Here is a 23,686-nt window from a genome sequence, read left to right on the forward strand (position 1 = left end):
CACCTCATAAGAGCTGGGGGGTGGGGGGGTGGAAGGAAGGTGGGGAATAAAGGAAGGCAAAGGGTGGAGTTAGTGGTGATTGCCCATTTAACACCGAAGTGGAGGCTCATTCTTCAGTTCTATTACTCACTGTCAAGAAGGGAAAATTCTGTGGTCCTGTTTCTGCATCACCACATGACAAGTATTTTCCCTTCCTTAGCCTGGCTGATATCTGTCTGGAGGGAGGGGGAGCCTATTGCCCTCATGCTCGGTGGCGGGCAAGCGTCAGCCTCCCATTCATGGCATTCGCTCCTAGCTCTTCAGACCATAGTGAGACAAGCTGGAATAAGCTGCCTCATTCACAGTGACATGTTTGTGGGTGCAGATCTGCAGGAGGAGGAAGAGAAAGGAAACCACAATTGGAGCCTGGGTCCCGAAAGGCTAAGGAGAGCTCTGCAGAATGTTGTTGATGCATCATGATGGCTCCTTGTCAGGGAAGCTCTTGTTATTCTCACCTCATTTTTCCTTTGGTTTTCCTCACTCTTGTCATATTAACATTCTAAAGAGTTTCCTCGTGGCCATCCAGGGCTTCCCCTGGGGCAGTTTGTGGAAGTCTTTGGCCCCCTTCTCAGCATCATGTTTTTGAATGCAAAAATAAAACAGAGGATTACAACAGGAACCAAAAGTTGGTGAAGAAAAAAGGGTTCATTTCCCCCCAAATGTATAGGACCCATTAAATCTATCCCCAGATTCTCTGGGGTCTATGGACTCCAGGTTAAGAACCTTATTCTGGGCCAGTATCATTCTACTTGTGACTGATAACTACAGTTTTCCTTACCCAGAAGCCTTTGCAGAGGGCTGCTTTTTTATCTGTTTGCTTGCATCCCTCCACACCTGGGGGACCTCATTCAGTCCTACAAACACCAGTTCAGGGCTTGTGTGCAGAGCCCTTTCGGTGTGGGAATGTCCCCTCTTCCCCCTGGTACAGGTCATGATCCATGAATTGCTATGGATGAAAAAAACAGATGTAGCCAACAGTTAGTCCTAGTTAGTCCTCGGTTTGGAAACTGTCTGTCTTGGGGGCAGTTAGGTGGCTCAGTAAATTAAGAACCTAGACTAGAGACTAGGTCCTGGTTCAAATTTTGCTATAGATACATTCTAGCTGTGTGACCCTGGGCAAGTCACTTAACTCCTATTGCCTAGCCCTTACTGCTCTTCTGCCTTGGAACCAATACACTGAGCACTGATTCTAAGCCAAAAGGTGAGGGTTTGAAAGAAAGAAGGAAAAAGAAACAGTCCATTTCTGAACCCATTTTTGGGATGATAGGACATAGACCATAGATTTAGAACTGGAGAAGAAGCAATCCAATAAACATTTATTAAACACCTGCTACAATTAGTAAAAAGAAGGACCATCTCCATCCTCTAGATGCTTCTGATCTAATGGAAGGAGATGGCACACAAAGGGAGGCAAGAGAGCAGAAGGGGAGGGGACGAGGGAGAGAAGATAGTGTAAGATATCTAGCCTAAGCAATAGGTATTTTGCTACAGCCCCTGGCTCAACCTAGGTAGGGGAGTTTAGTCCTTAGCCAGAAGAGCCTTGGCCCTTATAGCCAAGGACCTGGGATTATAGGGAGTCTCTCTCAAGAGGATAGGTCTCTCCTGAGTCTAGTCTCTTCAGAAAATCCAGGAAAGGAGTTAGCTCTTTTCACTCACCACATGTCAGTCTAAAGGGAGAGATTTAAGAACAGTCACACCAAGTCTAAGGTCTCAGGTCCAGTCAGCAGATTCTTCACCAGCCTCCAACTCGAACTCAGAACTTTGAAGAATGAAAGCACTCAGAAGTCCCAAGCATGAAGAACTTGATAACTCTTTAAAGAAGCAGTCTCTCTGAAGTTCTCAGACGAATTTCCCATGAATCTCAGATGATTCTCCTCCACAGGAAGTTGTAACTCCCTTTTAAAGACACTTTCCTTTGCATCACTTCCTGTGCCTTCCTCCAATTTTTACATCTACCAATTATGTTGAAGCTTTGCTTTAGGACTGCCCAGGGGGCAGTCAATTTGATTCTCATTTGTTACCCACTATTGTGCACATGGATCACAGACCTTCCCCACTCAAGTGTGAATGGGGTGTTTATACCTTTGATGATTAAATCTAAAAATTGGGCAGGGGAATGAATTTCACTTTCACAATCAGGGGAGAGATTTAATTTAATCTTTATAAGATGTAAAATAAGGGCTTTGAACTAGGTGATATCTTAGGTCTTTTCTTGTTCTAGGCCAAAGTTGTGATTTTATAAACCTAAGAAATGACAGAAGCCTAGAAATGGATGAGTTTATTGAGTACAAATTTATTAGCATAAGGAAATAACCATATAGCCACAGATTAATGTGGAAGACATTAGAGTATGGGCAACCAATCCTTATTCCAGTGGGGACATTTAGTGTGGACTCACAATCCAAACACCATAGCATGTGAATCTTGGCTCCACTACTGATTAGTTGTGACTTTTGGGCAGACTTGGTGCCTTCATTTATATGAGGGAGATCAACATTTATCACTTCTTCCTCACTAAGTTGTTGCAAATGTCAAATAAGAGCTTCAAAGGACTAACCATTGAGTGTTCTAGAGATGAAAGTGGTGATTACACTCAGCCTCCCTATATCAAGAACATTTCATACTAGATTGGCCTCATGTCTTTTTTTTGTCAGTTTTTTCTTAGACCAGTAGATGTGAATGCTGTGAATAAATTTTACTCAAAGTATTTCATTATTATGAGAAAGGAGAGATGTGGATCAGGTAAGAATATAGTCCAAGAGATTCAACTCATGGAATAGTGATGTGCAGTCTGCCCAGGTAGACTAGAACCATGTTCGCATTTTACTATCAACATGGCAGGTCTCCAGTGGAGTACCTCAAGGATTGGTGTTTGGCCTGATGCTAACATTTATAATCAAGTAATTGACTAAAGGCATAGGTGGTATATTCATCAAACCTGCCGATATCATAAAGCTGGAAGGAAGAGCTCATACAATACATGACAAATTCAGAATCCAAAAGCATCTTGATGGGTTAGAACATTGGGCTGAATTTAATAACATGAAAATCTTTGGTGATAAAAGTAAAGTTGTGTTCTAATCAACTTCACAAATGTAAGCTGCATAGTGAAACAGAAACAATTCTGAACTTAGATCTGGGGATTTCAGTGGGTCCCAAGCTCTATACAAGTCAGCAATGTGATGGGGTAGTCAAAAAAACTAATAAGAACTTGGATTGCCTTAAGATGGGCAGAGATTCCAAGAAGGGGGAAGGTACACTCTGCTCTTGTCTGACCTCACCTAGAGAATTGTGGGCAGTGATTTGAGAAGGATGTTGATAAGCTGAAATGTCTGGAGAGAGCAACCAGAATGGTGAAGAGTCTTGAGTCCATGTCGAATGAGAATCTGTTAAAAAACTGGACATGTTTAGCCTAGGGAAGACCATGAGGGGCATGAGAGGCATATTGGAAAACTATTGCAAACACTATCTTGCACCTCAGTTTTTTTTTTCAACCTTTCTGAACACTTAAAATGCCTTATGACATGGGAAGATAGTCCTTCCATCCATCTCAAGGTATTTTGTATTTACTCCATATTATTTTTAAGCTTCTTGAAGCTAGATGGTGCTTTTCCTTTCTCTTTGAATCATCAGTTCTTGCCACATGATGGGGGCTTAACAAATGCTTGTTAAATGTGTTAAAGCGCTTTGTGAACCAGAAATGTACAAATCTAGCTCAGTGGCATCTATCTCTTTTGGGATCTGATGAAATCTAGGGTCCTTTTGTCTTCCTTGCTTCCCGACACTTCTTTAGTCAATGTTTCTTACTTGCCTCCAGGGGCAGGTTTCCTCTTCCTTTCCCTTTTGAAGGAGAGATTCCTTCAGTACTCACTTCATCCTCATCTTGTCTGTTCTTGACCCTGATCTCCACTTCTCCTGACCCACTGTGACCCCAAGAGGTTCTCTGAATGATAGCTGGGGCTTTGCCAGTGAAATGTAATAACAAAAGATGACAATCCTTGTGGCTTTTTCAAGGAAGTGAATCAGCCATACTTGTTAATGTTTTCAGGATGGCCAGGAAGAGAGAAAGCCCTTTAAACTCAGGATGTGACAAAACATGGAGGGTGAATCATGATGGTGTCTATCCCAGCCCTCTTTTGGCTCCCATACAGTGGCAGGGGTGGTGGGGAGATGGTAGGAGACACCACACAATCTTCTCCTTAGCCATGTCCAGCATTATTCACCAGGGTTTGAAAATAACCGCCTTTTCCAAGTCTGAATTTCAATGAATGGTTCTGATTCTGTAAGGATAGAGTCACTTATGTGTCCTGTCATTGAAAACCCAGTGAGTTTCCATCGATCATAACTAGAGGGATTGTGGCCTCAGTGTCTCTGGGCTGGGGTTAGTCATTGATGAGGCTGGAATGAATGAATGAACATTAAACTAGTACTATGTGAAGAGGGCTGGGGATATAAATAGAAAAGCTGAATAATGAACCCAAATCTCTATAGCTTTGTCATAGATGATACAGAGGGATATGGTGTTTCCTGCTCTCTCAGATGGTATACTTTTGAGGCCAAGAAGACAGGAAAGATGACAGGTGCTAATTTGTTGTTGTTATTCAGTCATTTCAGTTGAGTCTGACTCTATAGGACTCTATCTGGGGTTTTCTTGACAAAGATATTAGAGTGGTTTGCCATTTCTTTCTCTAGCTCATTAAAACAAAATCCCTACTTCCTGTCTTAGTGTCAACTCTTTAAGACACGAGGCTAAGCAAACAGGGTCAAGTGACTTGCCCAGGATCACACCTAGGAAGTATCTGAGGTCCTCTTGCCCCCAGGTCTGGCTCTCTATCCATCGTCCCACCTAACTACCTCCTCTCCAGTTCATTAGGCAGATGAAATAACTGAGGCTGGCTCCGATTCTATCAGGATTGAGTCACTTAGTGGCCTGTCACTGAACTGTCACTCAGTGAGTTTCCATTGATCATGACTAGAGGGACTGTGGCCTTAATGTCTCTGGACTGGGGTTAGTCATTGATTGGACTGGAAATGAATGAATAAATGAACATTAAACTATTACCAATGGCTGAGGATGGATTTGAACTCATGGAGATGTCTTCTTGACTCCAGACCTGGTGCTCTATCCACTGAGCTTAAAGACTTTAAGCTTTTTCATTTTTAAAAGAGTTTCTTCCATGTTCAAGCTGGTACCTCACCTATTGTTCATCGAAAACCCTGTGGTACCCATCGTGGTCCCAGGTGGAAGAGTTCTCAGGTTTGTCTGGCGGTCTAAGTACCATTTGGAAATATGGCATTCTGCTTGACTTTCCAGAGGGTGGGTAAAGCATTGGCACCGGAGTGCTTGCAACTTCACCTTGGGCACTTGCCATTGTTGTGACCCCGGGCAAGTCACTCACCTCTGAGACTCACACAACTCCCTAAGACTTCCCTGTTGAGTCATGAGGGCTGTGATCTGTTTTGGTGAAGGGTATTCCTTGGCATTGTGGCATAGGGAACATTTATATTGGATCTGGAATGAGGTCCCAGCAGCTCCAGAGCCCCAGGTCCCAGAACCAGGGTTTGAACCCCGGCCCTGATTCTTAGCTCTGTGATGATAAGTAAGTCACTTAACTTATTTGAGCTCCAGGCATCACTTGTGGCATAGTGGACTGACAGTTGGGAAGACCTAGGCTTGACCCCCACCCCAGACAAGGCTTGGCTTCTCTGGGCTTCTTTCAGATGTGAGGAGATCCCCCCCCCCCCCAGTTTTTTTCCAGCACTAAGTCTATATTCCTATGGAGTTACAAATAAGTGGTTGCTATCTGTCTTGGTAGAGGGAGTTTCCACACTGAACAGTCTTGGATGTATCATTCGGCCAAACATCCTGCCAGGGTGTTGTCGCCAAACTTCAAAACATGTGACTGACAAATTTTAAATGTCTTCTTGCTCTCCCCTCTCCCGTTGCCTGTTCCTGATGCAACAGCTGCCCTGTGGAAAGTCACTGGGTTGGGGTCATTGAGTTGTTCCCTCCTGCCCAGAAAGCTCTCCCTCTTCCTCTGCCCCTCCTGGCTTCCCTAAGTCCATCCTCTTACAGGGAGCCTTTCCCCGCCCTCCTTCCTTCTTGTGCCTGCCCACTGTTGATTATCCCACATATAGCATGGCTTCATGGAATTGTCCACGTGCTGTCCCCTCGGCCCGGGAGCTCGACAGGGGATCGGGTTTTGGCCGTGGATCCCCGGCACTTAGCACAGTGTCTGGAGCATCCTAGACTCTTGGGACAGCTCCAGGCGTGACTGTGGGGGGAGGCTTGTTAACGATTATCTGCAGTGTTGGGGGAACAGGGGGGACATCGGGACTCTGAATCCTTTGAGGATGGAAGGTCCTTGCTGCTGTTAAAGTCCTTCCTGCCCCTTCCAGCTCCCCTCCTTCAGGGGCCATCCTGGCTCCCCTGCCAAGTTCATCCCGCACTTTTACAATGCTAGGTTCCTTGGCAGGCCTCCACACCACAGCAGGCAGCAATCTGGCCTCTCTCAAACTCATCTGGGTGAGCCTGGCCGATGAAAAAGTCCTCACTCCCCAGAAAACCAAGGGAAGTGGTCGGGGTGGTTGTGGGCGAGAAACACTTCAGTCAGGCTGACATGTACTTATGGGTCTGGGGTTGCCCGCAGCAGCGGCAGCTTTGAGGGGAACCCAAGAGTTTCTGTCATCGAGAGGCCTCATGGTGATGGCCTAGGACCCTCCCCCCCAAACTCTGGCGTCCTGCCGGAGCCTTGATTCTCCCCACTGGGCATTAGATGTCACTAGGTGTCTTCTGGTGCCTCGATTCCTCGTCTCTACAATGGGTGTCTGAGTTCTGAGGCCCCCTGTTGTGGCTCTGAATCTGGGATGCTGAGGCTAAGTTATCATTCACATTCGTAGAGTTCCTTCAGGCTTTCAGACGGCTTTCCACTCTGTGAAGTAAACATGGCAAATAGTCCCATTTTGCAGCTGAGGAAACTGCCTCAGAGAAATTATGTGACTTGGCCAAGTTCATCATCAGCAATACTAACAAAGTCTTGGATATTAACTTTAATCCTTACATTAGGAAGGGTGTTTTTGACATTCACCACTTCTTGGTTATTTATTATGGAAAGGGGGCAGCAAGGTAGCTCATTGGGTAGAGCACCAGGCCTGGAGTCGGGGGGTCTTGGGTTCATATTTGGCCTCAGACATTTCCTAGCTGTGTGACCCTGGGCAAGTCTGTCTTTGCCTCAGTTTCCCTCATGCATAAAATGAGGGGGTTGAATTAGAAAGCTCCGAAGAGCACCTTATTTTTCAAGTGCTGATTGGCTTCCTGCCCCGAGAGGCAGCTTATTCTGCCCTGCACATCCCTTTCTCTTGGTGGCTAGATGATGGGAAGCTTTTATGAGGAGTGGCACATGCTCCCAGCAAGGTCCCACGATGGGTTTTCATATCTGCGGTACCCTTTGAAGAATACCATGCTCACTGGCCAGGCTCTTACTTAGAAAGCTGCTGATGCCCTCCAGGCCTTCTTGGAGGAGATTTGGTGGGGAGTGGGGTGCCACAGTGCAAAAAAAAGGAAAAAAAGCCTGGCTTTGCAGGGAATTTGGCTCCAGTGTTTACTAGCCATGTGACCATGGGCCTTCCCCTCTGTGGATCCTCAGTTTCCTCACCTAGGAAATGGGAATAAGAACGCTTCCCTCCATGCCTCCCAGAGGCTTCAAGAAACAGGAGTTAAGGGGGCAGCTGGGTAGCTCAGTGGATTGAGAGCCAGTCCTAGAGATGGGAGGTCCTAGGTTCAAATCTGGCCTCAGACACTTCCCAGCTGTGTGACCCTGGGCAAGTCACTTGACCCCCATTGCCTAGCCCTTACCACTCTTCTGCCTTGGAGCCAATACATAGTATTGACTCCAAGACAGAAGGTAAGGGTTTAAAAAAAAAAGAAAAGAAACAGGAGTTAAAAATGGTGATAATTGTGATAAAATAGTCATCATTTTATTATTTTGTTTTTTTCAGAAATATGTGACCGAAGAGTGTTTCTTTTTCGAACGCTTGGAGTCCAACAACTACAACACTTATCGCTCGAGGAAATATTCCAATTGGTACGTGGCACTGAAACGAACGGGGCAGTACAAGCTTGGATCCAAGACTGGCCCGGGGCAGAAAGCCATCCTTTTCCTCCCCATGTCTGCTAAGAGCTGACTGGCACGGGGCCCTCGGTGCCTTCTTCCATACCAAGTGGAGGGAAAAGATGGAAGAGAAGGATAGAAACGTGGGCGTGTTGGCCCAGGTGGGGATCTCTGGCCAAACTGTAACCTTGTATTTACCTGGGGTGATAGCCCCCAGCACCCCCCAAAGACTGTGGGAATGATGGATGAGGAGCCTTCCTGGGACCCCTCTTTTCTTGCTCTGCTTACCTTCGTAAAAGGGACTCTGAAAGCTATGCACGTTTTTAAACACATTTATTCTTATAAGACAGGCCCACCGACCACTCCCAAAGGCTGTTCCTCGTTCACGTGACCCCGAAAAATTCTATTTAAATTATTAAAGGACGTAAATGTGAATTTTAGTCCATTGCCGACATCTTTTCGTAGAGCTCTGGCAAGTCCCTGTGATAGAGTTTGTAGGACAGGCCCCTGTGGAGAGCGGGGAGCTCCCGCACGGTCAGGTCGACCTTGTCCAAGCCTTCCCTGTGGCCATAGAGCAGCAGGCTGGCCACTCTGCGGGTGATGGGGGTCGCTTCTTCGGCCGTCGCCAGGGCCGCGAGGGCCATCCACTCGCAGCGCAGGCACTCGTGCGGGCAGAAGGAGACGCGGAAGGAGAGCGGCTTCAGGCGGCAGACGATGTACAGGTCGGACTTCCCAAAGGCGTCCGGACGCCCGTGCTGCTGCCTGATGCTCAGCAGGGCTTGGAATTCCGACGTGATGCCGGTCTCCTCCAGAACCTCGCGCGTAGCCGTGTCTCCTGGGCAAGAGAAGAGGGGCAGCAGCTCACGTGGAGGGCACGCGTGCTCCCGGGGCGTGTCTGACCAAGGGGTGGGGGGCCAGGCCAGCAAGAAGGGCCACGACTACCGGCGCCTCTTGAAGAGGACGCCCTCACTTTCCTCTCTGTGAGCCCTGGGTCCCAGCCAGCGAGTCTAGTCAGTGGCCTTCTTAGGACTGCCCTTAAGTGGCTGGTCCAGGGAGTCCCTGCCTGTTGGGAACAGCACGGCAGGCTCCTGGCCCCTTGTTTGGGTGCCTCAGAGATACGGCACTCCCTGGCACTCAGGCTGGGGCCAGGAAAGACCCAGTCCGCGTCCTCGAGGGGTTTTAAAGTTGCAGACACACTTAGAGGCGCCGAGTCTCACCCCATTGTCTGACAGGTGGGGACACTGAGTCCCACAGAGAGGAAGGTAGCGTGTGAGCCGGGGCTGGAGCCCAAGTGCCTGGCTCCCGGTTCAGGGCGCCATTTCCCTTACTACAAGATGCTGCTGTTGAACTCGTGAGTGACTGCATTCTCTCCCAAGCACCAAAGGGACGTCTGCACTGGCCAGGCAGGGAAGCTCACCTTCTTTCTGGCTTTGGCTGGTGGTAGCCCCTCCTTGCCACCTTGTGCCTGATGTGCCCCCTGACCCCAGACCCTAAGATCCCAAGGAACCCAAATGCACTGGGTCAGGCCTACAATGCCCCGTTTACTACTTATTAGCTGTTCCAGTTTCCTTAGAGATAAGGGGGGAAACGAGCATGTTTAAGTACAACATTGTTGGTTTTTTCCTGACATCCTTTTTGAAAAACTAAAAAGTAAATATGGTTGACTTCATTACTGATTCAGAGCTAAAAGGAATCTCAGCTGCTTTAAGGCAACACTAGCTATTCAGAGATAAAGAAACATTGAGGCCCAGAGAAGTCAGTGACTTGCCCAGGGTCACACAAGTACACAACGTCAGAGCCAGAAGTTGAATATTTTACTCCTGGGATGTGAATTCCCATGTCCCCTGGACATCCGGTATATGGTTACTTTTTCCTTTCTTTCTTAAATCATTCTTTCTGCCCTAGTAAGAACTATAAGACAGAAAGGCAAAGGCTAGGCTAATGAGATTAAGTGACTTGCCCAGGGTCACACAGTGAGGAAGTGAAATGTTAGAGGTCAGATTTGAACCCAGGTCCTCTCAACTCTAGAGCTGCCACTCTCTCCACTGTGCCTCCTTGCTGCCCTCAATCATCCCTGGAGTAGGTTTTCCTGTTTTCTCTTCTTTTCTTCTACTACCACTCACGGGCCCAATGCTAATCAGTCCTGTTACTTGGATGACATTCTAGGGCTCCAGAAAGATCCTTGGAGATTTGCTTCTCTCCAAACTCATTTTACAGATGAGAGAAAAGATTTTCAGAAAGGGAAATGAAGTTGATAGGTAGTATGATTCACCTTTGCTGTGGGCATCTGGTTTCCTTTAAAATACTTTTTGAATTGTTTCCACTGTTGTTAGCTGTCAAGCAATAAGGTTATTGGAAAGCAGACATGGAGGGGAGTGGAAGGAATCTCTCACTTCCCAGCATGTCCCCGTGGGCTCTTCCTGGAAACGGCCTTTCCAGCTCTCGGCCTTCCTCATGACTTGGTCTCCTATTTCAGCAATGCTGGCAGTGGGCAAGACCGAAGGGAATTGGGAGGGTGCAGGATTTCATTCCCATGCGTTAAGTGTACCTGTGGGTGCCCCCACATTGACCAGCACAGATGAGAGGTGACTGTGGGCCAGACATACTTAGAAATTCGATTCTTAAAAACAGAGTGGGAAAGCAGAATAGAATTTGGAAAACAGTTCTTTTTAAATGAGCAAAATGGCCGAGGTTTCTTTCCTTGTCTTTCAAGGCCGTGGCACTGTTTTGTCCGGCTTCTTTTATATCTTATATGGATGGGGCTTCCCTTACTTAAACTGTTCTCCACAATTTTTTAAGCAAAGCTTTCGGAAAAGTAGTTTAAAGGTACAAAATCCAATGCCTTATTCGTTCTTTGCTGCTCATACACCGAGAGATTGATGTTGGGGCCCTTTATAACGGGCAGGACCAGAATTTTCTTATCTCCAAAAATGAGGAATTTGAACTGGCTTTTCTCCAAGGGCCCTTCAGGCTTTAATGCCTGTGATCCTAAGCATCACTGCTGTTGGTTATCTTGAGAAAGAAAAGACTGAAATGGAAGGAGGGGAGTCCCAGCTCATTCATCGGACTGGCGATAACCAGCCAAGATTCCAGCTGACTAAGCATCAGTTCTTCGACCAAAGTGACCGTGTTAGTCTATAAAATCAGCTAGAAAAGGAGAAAAAGTGGATATTTGGGCATTCATGTGTTCACGGAAAGGGCATACGCGTGGCGCTTGTCTGGGCCAACGGGGAGGGCAACATACCCTCCAGTGGGATGTTGTAGCTTTGCTTCAAAGCCACTTCCTTGATTCTCTTGCTCTGCTATCGTCTGTGTTACTTTAATGTGCGTGAATTAAGCAGAAAGACCATTTTGTGAGGCTGAAGAGCGAATGGATCACTGTCTTGTATCACTGTTACTGTTATTGTTGTTTACTGTTGCCGTTTGTATCCTGTGATATGTAGTTAATGATGATGGGAAAGGGCTCGCTAGAATATAAGCTTGTTTGCCCTGGGGGGGGGGGGGTTCCCTCTGCCTCTGCACTGATGGCCCCGGTCTGATCCATGCTGGATGCTGCCTCCGAGGCGTGGAGAGCTCCGTGACACGGTGACCCGTAAGGTGACTTTCTCCTTCTTCTTGGCCTTTGCTCATCAGGGTCCCATTCGATTTCCAGGTTGTTAACCGTATTCTAATACAATGTAGGCTATAGGGAGAGGTGGAGGCTAGACCTGGATTCAGAGAATTCTCTCTATTGTCAGTGCAGGCTGACATCTTCTTTGTCATTTAAACATGAGGAGGAAAATGACTTGCCTAGGTTCTCACAGACAATAGATGTCAGTGATAGGACTTGAACTCAAGGCTTCCTGGCGCCAAAGCCAGTTCTCTACCCAATAGATCATATATCATCCTGTTTATGTGGCAGCATGAGGGAATAAAGTGTTCCATGGCAACAAATTTTCCCGGTCACTTGAAATTTCTTCTTTTATGTGCCAGAAACTTTCTTTTTAAACAGAAACGTTCCTAAAATAAATTTTGCTGATCCCTGCTTTGTTGAAGAGTTATGTCCTTCCCCTGCTCCAGATGACTCCAAGCCGTCCTCATTTCCCTCAGTGATGGTCCTAGGGGTTAGCAAGGGCTGTGCACTGACTGCAATCACTTATCCAGTCTGCCGGCCTTCACAGAGAAGTGCCTGAGTGAAGGCCTGAAGGTGGGCTCTGTCACTTCGTGCACTGGCCTCAGAGCAACTCTCTGCTTCTCAGAAAGCTTTCTTTAGACCAAGGTTCCCTGGAAGGGTCTGGCGATCGATTTCAAGGGCCTGATCACTTAGATGGGGAAAAGATGACATTTCTGACTTCAGGGTAATTGATTTCGTTTGCCATCCTATATATTTGGTTCTATGCATTTAACACTTATTCAGAGGAGGCTCCCACAGGCTGTTCCAGAGCACCCAGGGGTCCGTGGCACAAGTAGGATTCTGAGCCCTGGTTCCAGAATCCCGAGATCTACAGTTGCCCAATTTCTGGGATAAGCAGGGGCATTCTTAAGCTAAATGCTGTGTGTATGGCCAGCTCTTAGTCATCGCGGCTAATGTAGGCGTTCAGGAAGGCTGGAAATGCAGAAATCACAGGCTGCTTGTTTTGCTGTCTTACTGTGATTTGGATAATGGTGCATCTTGTTCTGGGTCTTCATAATACTCCAGATGAAACCATGAGCCCGCTCTGTGTGGACAGGAAAAGTTGAAACGCTATTCGTAATTCAACTCTAAGGACCCCAGACTTGGAGAGGGACCTCAGAAGTCATTTAGACCTCATTTTGCAGAGGAAGAGACTGAGGGATAAAGGGCCTTTCCCACCGTCACCCAGAGGCAGAGAGGAGGCTCTCCATCATACCAGATCCGCTGTGAATGGTCCGAAGGATGGGGGTGCTTTCTTGCCAGAACTTCTTCGTGCCTTTCTGAGGCTGATGTGGGGCCAAGAAATGTATTGGTAGCAAGAGCCTCCCGCCGTCCCTGCAGGCCAGCTCTCCCTTTTACGTGAAAGGATTTTAAAAGCCTGAAAGCCACATTTGTTCTTTGTGAACCAGCCTGCTCATGGGTCACTGAGAGCCGGCTGTCCAGTAAATTAAGGATGTCTGCCACCGCTGGGTGACATGCAAATAATGGTTTTAGAAGGGGGAAGCAGGACTGAGGTGGGGATTTTTAGGCTTACGGGAAATAATGGATCCCTCCAATTTTTCACTGGTATAGTCTAACAAGGATTTAGCCCATACCCGACACCAAAAAAGTGGCCCTGGTCTCAGTGACTAGCTTTCATCCACATTTTATCCTGGTTGTGACCTTTGTGGAGGTGGTTGTTGGCATCTAGATGGAGCAGCAGACAAAGTGCCAGGCCTGGGTTCAAGAGGATTCATTTTTTACTTCAAATCCACCCACACAGACTCTTACTAGCTGTGTGACCCTGGGCATGTCATTCTTCTCTGTTTGCCTCAATTCTTCATCTGTAAAATGAACTGAAGGAGGAAATGGCAAACCATAGTCTTTGCCAAGAAAATTCCAAATGGGGTCACAGAGAGTCAGAAATGACCAAACAACAACATGCTGTGTGCAGTGCCTGGCATACAATGGGAGCTCAATAATCGTTTGCTGAATTGGCCCAATTTGCCTGGCTCTGATTTCTGAAGGCAGAGTTACATGCTCTATGCCTAGGCTTCACTGATGGCCGTGTCTTTCTCTCTGGACCGCTCCTGACTTCTTCCAGATTCTTTCACAGGTCACTTTTGGTTGGGGGGAATCTGAAGCACAATAAGTGACAAAAATACAAGCAAACGCATATAATCTAAATGGAACATGGATTAGGCAAACGGATAAAGGGATAAAATAAAATAAAACTGAAGAGGAAATCCTAGGATCTTAGAGCAGGAAAGAAGTCTTAAAAGTCATTGAGGCCAAGTCTCCCATTTTGCAGATGAGGAAACTCGGGTACCCAGGTCAGACAGTTAGTTAATAGCTGGAATTGAGGCCAGGCCCTTCAGACTCCCAGTCCAGTGCTCGATTTACTAAGCCATGCAGCCCCAGTTCTAATGCTAGGAGCTAGTTTTGCTGTTGTATCCCCAGAGAACTTGGCAAGACGTTTAGCACACTGTGGGAAATCCCTCCGTGGTGATTGGGTCCGATAGAATCTGCTTTTCCTTTCCCTTCAGACCCAGAGCGAACTCCCCCCTCATCGGATCTGCTTTGGAACAATCAGAAATTTCCACGTCATATTTCCTCACTAAGCAGGTGAGGTACTGCTTGCATTCCCTTACCTCATTCTAGGCCATTAGAAATAGAACGATACACATACCAATGTCCTCTCCAGGCTCAGACAAGCCTCCTGGAAACTTCCACGCGTTTTTCGTCTGAATGATTAAACCAGAAAACAAAACAAAAAAGTTATTAGATTGGGCCTTTCCTGAATCCAACCAATCCAGTGCTTAGGCTACCTGGGGGCGCTTGCTTTTGCCAGCTTTGCATGGAAATTGATTTGGAAACATTTTTTTTAGTAAGACCTTCATTAAAACAAATATTTCTCCTTCCTTCCTTCCATCTCCCCCCCCCACCCCCTTTTTTAGATTGAGTCTTTCCATCTTGGGTAGGCTAGAATTGCAGCGGCCAATCTCGCTGCTAGGTGGAAGGGAGCTTTGCCCTTCCACGGCTTCAGCCTGGGGTGGTTTGCCCTTCCTTGGGCAGCCTGGTGGCCCCGGACTTGGCACAGACACCCAATTGGCGTTTGTCTTCTTGCAACTCAGAACTCCCCAACTCAAGCGATCCCCACGCCGCATTCCCCCCAGTAGCAGAGATTCCAGGCTGCTTTTGTTAATGTGATAAAAATTCTGGCATGACTGAAACCCCGGAGGGAAACGTCTCCTGGATGTTTGAGGAGAGACCCATGTATATACATTAAGTTTGCTGCTAGTTGACTAGTTCGAGAAGTAAGGAAATCTTGAAGCTGCTATAACGGAGTAGTTTGTTCTGTGTAACCACCAAGGTATGGACCTTTCCAGTGTCCCCTTAAATACTTGGTCGTGTATTCAATAAGAAACGTTGATGAGCGGATGATGACTGTCTAAGCCTTAAGTGACTTTATGTAAACCTATATTTGCTTCTCACGGGCAACACAAATAAAACTATTATTTGTTTATCAGACTCTCTGGTGTTTCTTCCTTGTTTGGGGGGGCCGGGGTGGGGTGGGGGGACAGAGGAGAGGAGTGGGAGTGAGGACGATCTGGAGGGAGCAGAGCAATTGGCCCAAAAGTCTGGGGCCAGAGGACCTGGATTTGAGTTGTGGCTCTGATGGTTCCCGAGTCAGCAGGGTGACAGAGGCACTGGGAAAGCCAGGCTTTCTTTTTAAAGCAGGCCATGCCTCCCAAGGACTTGGGATGAGAAAGCAGATACGGTCTGAAAACAGGTCCTCAGAGGGGAAGGGAGTGACCCTCATCGCACAGGAAGCACCAGAAACCCCCAGGATCGGGGCCCAGATCCGGAAAGCCAGCTTGGTCATGCTAGGCATTCTTGGGAAGGATCAGAGGGTGGTCTGTGGCCTCCGAGGCCTCTCTCCCTCTCCCCTAACTCCTTCAGAAAGTGAAACGTGGCCATCGGCGCTGAAGACTTGTGGCCAAGAGTTTCTGGAGGCACAAGCAGGCCTGGAAAGTGGGAGCACGGCTCTGGAGGACTTCAGGCCTCTCCAGGTGTTGAACCTAGCTTTCTATCCAATGTGCCGAGGCCTTTCAGACAGAAAATGAAAGCGTTCTTGATGAATTAGGGGATGATGGTAGAAAACATGCTGACGAGAATCCTTGGCTTCACTGGCTTTACAGGTTCTTTTCAAAGGCTGGCAATGCAGTGAGCCTCAGCTGTTTTCGTCCATCTTCCAGTACAACAGGGGACCCCCCGGATGTTGAGAGAGACCACTCGGGTTCCCACTCCATTCCCATAGGACCTTGGACCCTTCTCTTCCCCGGCCCTCAGTCTCCTTCCAGCAAAATGAAGGAGGTAAAGTGGCTGGCTGCAGTTCTACATGTTTAGGCCTTTCGGGAGCCCAACACTCCACCCCAACCCCAAGCCACCTTGGCCTAGTCCGGCGGGTCAGTCGTGGGCCCCGGGGAATTTCCTTGCCGCCGGAGTCACTCTCTCGTGGCACAATGCAGACACAGATTATTTCCTGTGCATGGTCGTGTTTTGCTCAAGGTGTAATGACCCAGATTCTTGGCTGGCTGCTCTCCTACCCCGGGAGTCCGGCTGGAAGGGAACCGGTAGCAGTCGCTAGGTGGCCTGTCCTGTCGCCGTGAAGCTCCTCCATGAAATGGCATTTGACGAGTCATTTCCCTGGCAGGGTGGGCTGTTTTTAAACCTGGACGGTCTAGTCTTCTTTAAAACCAAATGGAATCCCCGTAGCTAACCGCACCAACTCCTGGCTTACGTTCACAAGGCATCTGTGCAGCTACTTTAAATCAGGAGGCCAGTAATCATGCAAATGCATGGGATAAAGCACATAAAAGCATTCCCGGAGGCATGCTCTTTTTGTTAGATTTGAACCTGATAAACATCAGGGAGCACGAACCCTAAAAGCAGAACAGAAAGACCACACGGATCCGTAACACTGGGAAAGCACTAGGTAAATCTTCCTAAATTCAAATCTGTACTCAGACACTTCCTAGCGGTGTGACCCTGTGTGAGTCACTGCACCCAGTTTGCCTCAGTTTCCCCACCTGTGAAATGAGCTAGAGAAGGAAACGGCCAACTACTCCAGTATCTCTGCCAAGAAAACTCCAAATGGGGTCGCCAAGAGTCAGACACAACTGAAACAACTGAACAACAACATATAAATGCCCATGTAATATTTATAATATGCCAATATACTCTACATAAAATTCATAAGCTTCAATAGTTTAATCTGCACTATGACTTGATACTATGTGAAAATATAGATGTACGTATGCATATGTGTGCCTATAACCATACTCATATATTTAAAATGTATTTGTAATTGGAGATGTCGACTAGATGAACATGCTAGTGCAAACACCAACATGGAAATGGGTTCGGATCAAGGACACGTAATACCCAGTGGGATTGCGCATCGGCTACGGGAGGGGTGGGGGGAGGGGAGGGAGGAATAGAAAATGATTTTTGTAACCAGGGAATAATGTTTGAAATTGACCAAATAAAAAAATAAAATATATTTGTATCTACACACCCCGTGAATTGAGTCTTAATTCGGTTTTAGCTATTAAAACTTAAAAATATATGTTTCTATATGAGCTGGCATTTATGGAGTATATATATACCCTCTCTTCCCTTAACCCCTCATTACCCCATACAAACCTCCCATTAAATCCCCAATTCCTTATTTCCTTTCTCAATAAATATTACAATATGTATATTCATACACGTATACACTAATACAGAGATACACCTGTATGCATATAGACAGCTATGTGCAAATATAATATCTACATATAGATGTTCTTTCCCAATTAACCAAAAGGAATTAGAGAAAGAAACATTACTTGTTGGCTCTTTAAAAAATGTGACTGTGGGCAGCTCGGCGACTCAGTGGATTGAGAGCCAGGCCTAGAGACAGGAGGTCCTGGGTTCAAAGCTGGCCTCAGACACTTCCGAGCTGGGTGACCCTGGGCAAGTCACCTGACCCCCATGGCCTAGCCCTTACCTCTCTTCTGCCTTGGAGCCAGTACACAGTGTGGTAAGTAATGTGTCAGTGGCTACAGGGGCAATGCTAGCATGGATGAATGAATAATGAGGTCTCAAAGGTTCCAAGCTGATTGAGTTACTATTTTCCTAACAAAAGACACACAGGCACATTCATGCACATCGCTACACACGTCCCAAATTGTTCCAAATAATAACCTTTTGGGGGTTTGCGTTTCTTCATTCCCTAATGAAAGGCAGAGCAGTTCACTGTTCCAAACACCTTTTTCCATTCCAGGACACCCGGGTTAGTATAAGTCCAATCTCATTCCTGTCTCTGGGTCTGAATTCTGCCAGTCTCTTTAAATTTGTTGCTTAGTCAATCAGTTGCAGCTGGCTCTTCATGGCCCCATGGACCATAGTGAGGCAGTACTGTCCATGGGGCTTTTTTGGCAAAGACAATGGTAGTGCTTTGCCATTTCCTTCTCTAGGCAAACAGAGATTAAGTGATTTGTCCCAGGTTACACAGCTACGAAGTGTCTGTGGCTGGATTTGAACTCAGGTCTTCCTGCCTCCAGGCCCAGTGCTCTATCCGCTGATCCAAAGCTCATTGATATTGTACTCAATCTCTAAATATGAGCTAGAAGGATCTTAAAAGTCTAATCCCCACCTGAAGTAGGAATTCCTCTAGAGGATCACAACAAATAGTCATTTAACAAACCATGAAACATTAATTAAATCACCGTCATCATCATCAGCTGCCAGAAGATCTGTAGGGCCAGTGGATTCATTACAGTTCTAGGCAGCCTATTGCATTCAATATGCTGGCATATTTGGGTAACTCAACAGTGGCCATTGGACTGGGAAAAATCCGTTTTCTGACTTAGAGTCCTAAAGAAGGCAATGCCAAAGAATGTTCAAGTTCCCGGGCGGTTGTGCTCATTTCACACACCTGCAAGGTTACGTTTAAAGTTCTGCAAATTGGGCTTCAGCAGAGTGTGAACAGAGAATCATCAGAAGAGCAGGTTGGGCTTTGAGCAGGCAAAGAACCTAGAGATAAAATTGCCAACGTTCACTGACTGATGGAGAAAGCAACGGACTTCCAGAGAAAGCATCTCCATCTACTTCATCAACTGCACTAAAGCCCGCGACTGTGGCTCCTCGGAGAGATGGGAGAACCAGATCATCTTACGAGTCTCCTGAGGAACCTGTATGTGGGTCAATAGTGAGAACCCAACCTGGAACAATGGGTTGGTTTAAGATCGGAAAGGAGTACAGTAAGGCTGCATGTTGTCACCTTATGGAGGTACTTTAAATGCAGAGTCCAAAACGCAAAATACCAAGCTGGAGAATCAAAAGCCAGAATGGAGGATGTCAAGAGAAATATCAAGAATCTCAGCTATGTAGACCTTGGTACCACCTTGATGGCAGAAAATCAAGGAGAATTAGGAAATCTCTTGATTAGGGAGAAAGGGGAGAATCTAAAACCAAGATCTTGGTAGCTGTTTCCCATCCCTTCCTGGCATAGAGAAGGAGAAGAAATGGAAGCAATGTCAAGTTTTATGTTCTTGGGCTCAAAGGTCACTGCAGGTAGTGACTGCAGCCACGAAATTAAAATATATTTGTTCCCTGGAAGGGAAGCTAAGGTAAATCTGGACAGCATACTAAAAAGCAGAGATATCACCTTGCCGACAAAGTCCCGGATAGTCAAGGGTATGGTTTTACCAGGAGTAATGTATGGATGTGAGAGCTGGAAAGGGAAACTACAGGGAAAGGTGAGCACCACAGAACTGACACTTTCCAATCATGATGCTGGAAAAAACTTTTGAGAGTCTCTTGGACAGCAAGGAGATCAAATCCGTTAATACTTAAGGAAATTAATTCAGACCATTCACTGGAAGGTCAAATACTAAAGTTGAAACTTAAATACTTTGGCTACATAAAGAGAAGACAAGACTCACTGGAAAAAGGCTGTGAAGTAGAAAAGATTGAAGACAAAAGGAAAAGGAGATGGCAGAGGATGAGATGGATGTATAGTGCCATGGAAACCACGAACATAAACTTAGATAGACTTCAGGAGAAAGTGGAAGATAGAGGAGCCCCAGTGCTATGGTCCATGGTGTCACAAAGAGTCAGACACAACTGAACAATAGCAGACCTCATTAGTAAGTTTTTTTTCCCCAATAGAGTGGAAAGGTATAGGATTATAGACTTCAAACTGGAAGGGACCTTGGCTGTCCTTTAGTTCAGTCACTCCATTTCAGAGATAAGGAAACTGTGGGCCAAAGGAGTTAACTGGCTTGCTCAAAGAAATTGTTGGTGAGTGGCATATTTCTGGGGCTTCATAAGTACTCCATGACTTGAGATACTATCAAGGAATCCCTCCTAGACAAAGTAAAAGGAGAAAGGGCAGGATTAAAGGGGGAAAACAAGATGGAGGGGAATACACAGATAGTAATCATAACTATGAATGTAAATGGGATGAACTCACCACAGAACAGAAGCATACAGAGTGGATTAAAAACCAAAATCCTATGATAAGTTGTTTACAAGAAATATATTTGATGCAGATAGACTCACAAAGAGTAAAGGTAAGGGGATGGAGCAGAATCTATTGGGCTTCAACTGAGATATTAAAAAAAGGAGTAGCAATCATGATCTCAGACAAAGCTAAAGCAAAAATAGATCTGATTAAAGGAGATAAGGAAGGTAATTATATCTTGATAAAAGGCAATAAAGATGATGGAATAATATCAGTCCTTAACATATATGTACAAAATGGTATAGTCTCCAGATTTTGAAAGGAGATACTAAGGGAACCTAAGAAGGAAATTGGCAGTAAAACTATACTAGTGGGGAACTTGAACCTCCTCCTATCAGAACTAGATAAATCGAACCAAAAAATAAATAAGAAAGAAATAAAGGAAGTCAATGCAGTTTTAGAAAAGTTATCTGGAGTAAATTGAATAGGGATAAAAAGGAATATACCATCTTTTCAGCAGCACATGGTGCATATACAAAAATTGATCTTGTACTAGGGCAGTGTTGGTGAACATTTTTGAGATCTTGTGCCCAAACTGTAACTTCAAGCTGCCTGGGAACCCTCCCCCATTACTCCAGACAACAGGGAGGAAGTGTTTGCATTAAATGGCTGGATAGAGGGGTGGGGAATGCAAAAAAAATGTCCTTGGGTGCTGTGGAGAGAGGGAAAGGAGCAGCCCCCTCCATACCTCCCTAGCACCCATGCCATGGCTTCACCAACACAGTACTAGGGCATAAGAACATCATAACCAAATGTAGAAAAGCAGAAATAACAGGTGCAACCTTTTTGGATCATAATGCAATAAAAATTATAATCAATAAGGGTTCATGGAAAGGGAAATTAAAAATTAATTGGAAATGCAATAACTTAATTCTTCTAAAAGGGTGGGTCAAAGAACAAATCATAGAAACAATCAATGATTTCATTAAAGAGAATGACAATAAGGAGACAACATATCAAAATGTATGGTATAGAGTCAAAGCAGTACTTAGGGGAAATTTTATATCCCAGAATGCTTATATCAATAAAATAGAGAAAAAGCTGATCAAAAATGAATTGGTTATGCAACTAAAAGAAAAACCAGAAGAACAAATTAAAAATCCCTAATTAAAGACAAAATTGGAAATCCTAAAAATCAAAGGAGAAATTAATGAAATTGAAAATACAAGGAGGCTGTCCAGTTGATACTAATCCATTTATTATACTTCCTTTTGTCAATCTTTTCAATAGATTGTCATCCCTCCCCAATATACCAAGAGCCATCTACATTTTACTATCTTGTCCAAAATGTGATCAAAAGACACTTTGTCAAATATCTTTCCTGCTAAAACTTGGGTATACTTGTTTATTTCTTGGTGCTTCCAGTTTAGAAAAATTATTAGGAAAGGAAATGAAATTAGTCTAATGTGACTTATTCTTAATGAACCCAAACTGGATCACTCTCATTCCTCTCTCCATATTCTTACCCTTTGTGGGTTTTGTGGGTTGCCTGGTTGTGGGTACCTGGGGATGGCACAAACCTTTAATAACTCATTCCAGAATTTTCCAGGAATAATTGTCGTTTGCTAGAATCCACCTTTTTTCCCTTTTAAAAAAAATTGGGATATTCCCCCACCATAATCCTGTAGTTTCCCACAAAGATTACTGATGACATTTAACAAGTTCTTTCAGTAATCAGTGGTATAACCCATCCAGTCCAGATGTTTGGAAGACACTGAAAACAGCAAAGTGTTCTTTTACCTTATTTATCCTGGGGCTTAATACTCAGCTAATGATTTCTGGTCCATTTTTTGCAGATGAAAGACTGAAAAAAGGGGTGCAGCAACCCTTTGTAGAAGATGCCCCAAATTATAGCTGTCAAGTAACCACTTTCCCATGGGGATTGGATTTAGCCCTCTATACCAGAGTCTATAGCCTAAGGAGTGGACCACCCAATGTGAAACCAACAAAAGTCCCTCAGTGAAGTCAGTTTTTTCTAACTACTTTTGTATTCTCCCAGTAGTTACTGCCTTAGACCAGTCTGATATTTGGGTCAGGAGGAGTACTTTTTTTTTGTTTGTTTCCCATAGCATCTCAGGGCTAGGGCCAGGAACCTACAAATGCACACTTAGCAAGAATGGAATGGATCTTAAAATGTAACTGGTGTTCTTTATTCTGGGCTTATACCCAAATTTGTTCTCTTGCATCCTCTCCTACCCAGTTTAGGGACCATAGTCCCAAAGCCAAGCATAGAGCTTTGCATATAATAAATGCTTTCATATAATAGATGCTTTCTGACTAAATCCAAAAAAATGTCAATGCAAGAGCATGACAAAGTCTGGGGAAAGTGGTGGCTGGTGTCAAAGTCTTGGGTCAAAGGACTTGGGTTCTTGCTTTCCTTCTGAAACAAACTGGCTGTAACTCTGGGAAAATCAGTTAACCTTTCAGTCATTCAGTCAATCAACTAGCATTTAAGTGTCTGTAATGTGACAGGCACTGGGGGAGGTGAAAACACTTCTTGAGCTCTAGGAACTCACAGTCTAATGGGGAGCCAACATAGGGACACCTATGAGGTTAGTAATCCATAAACATCATTTTTTATTGGGACTAAATTGTGTTTATTCTACTTATATTTTTCATTTCACCTGATTGATAAAATGGTCGACTCAAGAGGAAAATATTCAAATAAGCATCATTCATTAAGTACCTACTATGCATCACACACTGCTAAGAGCTGAAGATGCAAAAAGAGGCCCTTGACGAGCTCATGATCTAAAGGGGGAGACCAGAAGTAAACACATATGTGCAGATAAGCAGCATACAGAATAAATAGAAATAATTAAGAGAGGGGAGGCACCAGAAACAAGAAGGATTTAGAAAGGCTTCCTGTGGCAGATGAAATTTTAGGTGGAACTTGGGTACAAACAAGATATATATATACCCAGAATAAATTGGGGGTAGTCTCAGAGGGAAAGCACTAAGATTAGGGAAGATTCAGTTTTAGGCAGGTCTCTAAGATTCTAAATGGTAGAAAAGGTCTAGACCTGCATTTGTAGAAAGAGTTTCCTCTGCAAGTTCTCTTATAACAAAGACATCCCTCCCTCCTGCCCTTCCTTCTCTCTCTTTGCTGCAGAGAATCTCTAGCCTTTTTATTCTTATTCTCTTACCTTGCTATTTCTGGTGAAAGGGGAAAAGAGGGGAAAGATAGGTTTTGCATCTGCTTTGCTGTAAGAGGTAAGACTTTGCAGAGAAGTGACTGGACATCCTTGCTATGTGAAGAGCTGGTTGAGGAAAGACTGTGTGGTCACTATCACTATCTACAGATTGAGCAGGAGAAACTCCTCAGAGCCT

The 23,686-nt window shown here is 45.3% G+C and overlaps 2 protein-coding genes across 3 annotated transcripts in view; one reads left to right on the forward strand and one right to left on the reverse strand.

Annotated features, from left to right (window-relative positions):
- The window catches only part of FGF2 (fibroblast growth factor 2), a 59,072-nt gene extending 50,831 nt beyond the window's left edge, over positions 1-8,241 (forward strand). The window contains exon 3 of the mRNA NM_001033976.2: positions 8,038-8,241. Coding sequence (NP_001029148.1) covers positions 8,038-8,223 — 186 coding nt within the window. The 3' untranslated portion in view covers positions 8,224-8,241. The remainder of the gene's footprint in view (positions 1-8,037) is intronic.
- Positions 7,995-23,686, reverse strand: part of NUDT6 (nudix hydrolase 6) — a 38,563-nt gene continuing 22,871 nt past the window's right edge. The window contains exons 4-5 of one of the 2 annotated variants that reach the window (XM_056803510.1): positions 14,471-14,525; positions 7,995-8,982 (exon numbers count right to left, since the gene is read on the reverse strand). In XM_056803510.1, the coding sequence (XP_056659488.1) occupies positions 8,588-8,982; positions 14,471-14,525 (450 nt within the window). In that variant the 3' untranslated portion in view covers positions 7,995-8,587. Of the gene's footprint in view, positions 8,986-14,470; positions 14,526-23,686 lie in introns of both variants that reach the window. The other variant, XM_056803509.1, reaches the window with a different exon arrangement.

This window comes from Monodelphis domestica, chromosome 6 (assembly GCF_027887165.1).
Source record: "Monodelphis domestica isolate mMonDom1 chromosome 6, mMonDom1.pri, whole genome shotgun sequence".
In the NCBI taxonomy this organism is placed as follows: domain Eukaryota; kingdom Metazoa; phylum Chordata; class Mammalia; order Didelphimorphia; family Didelphidae; genus Monodelphis; species Monodelphis domestica.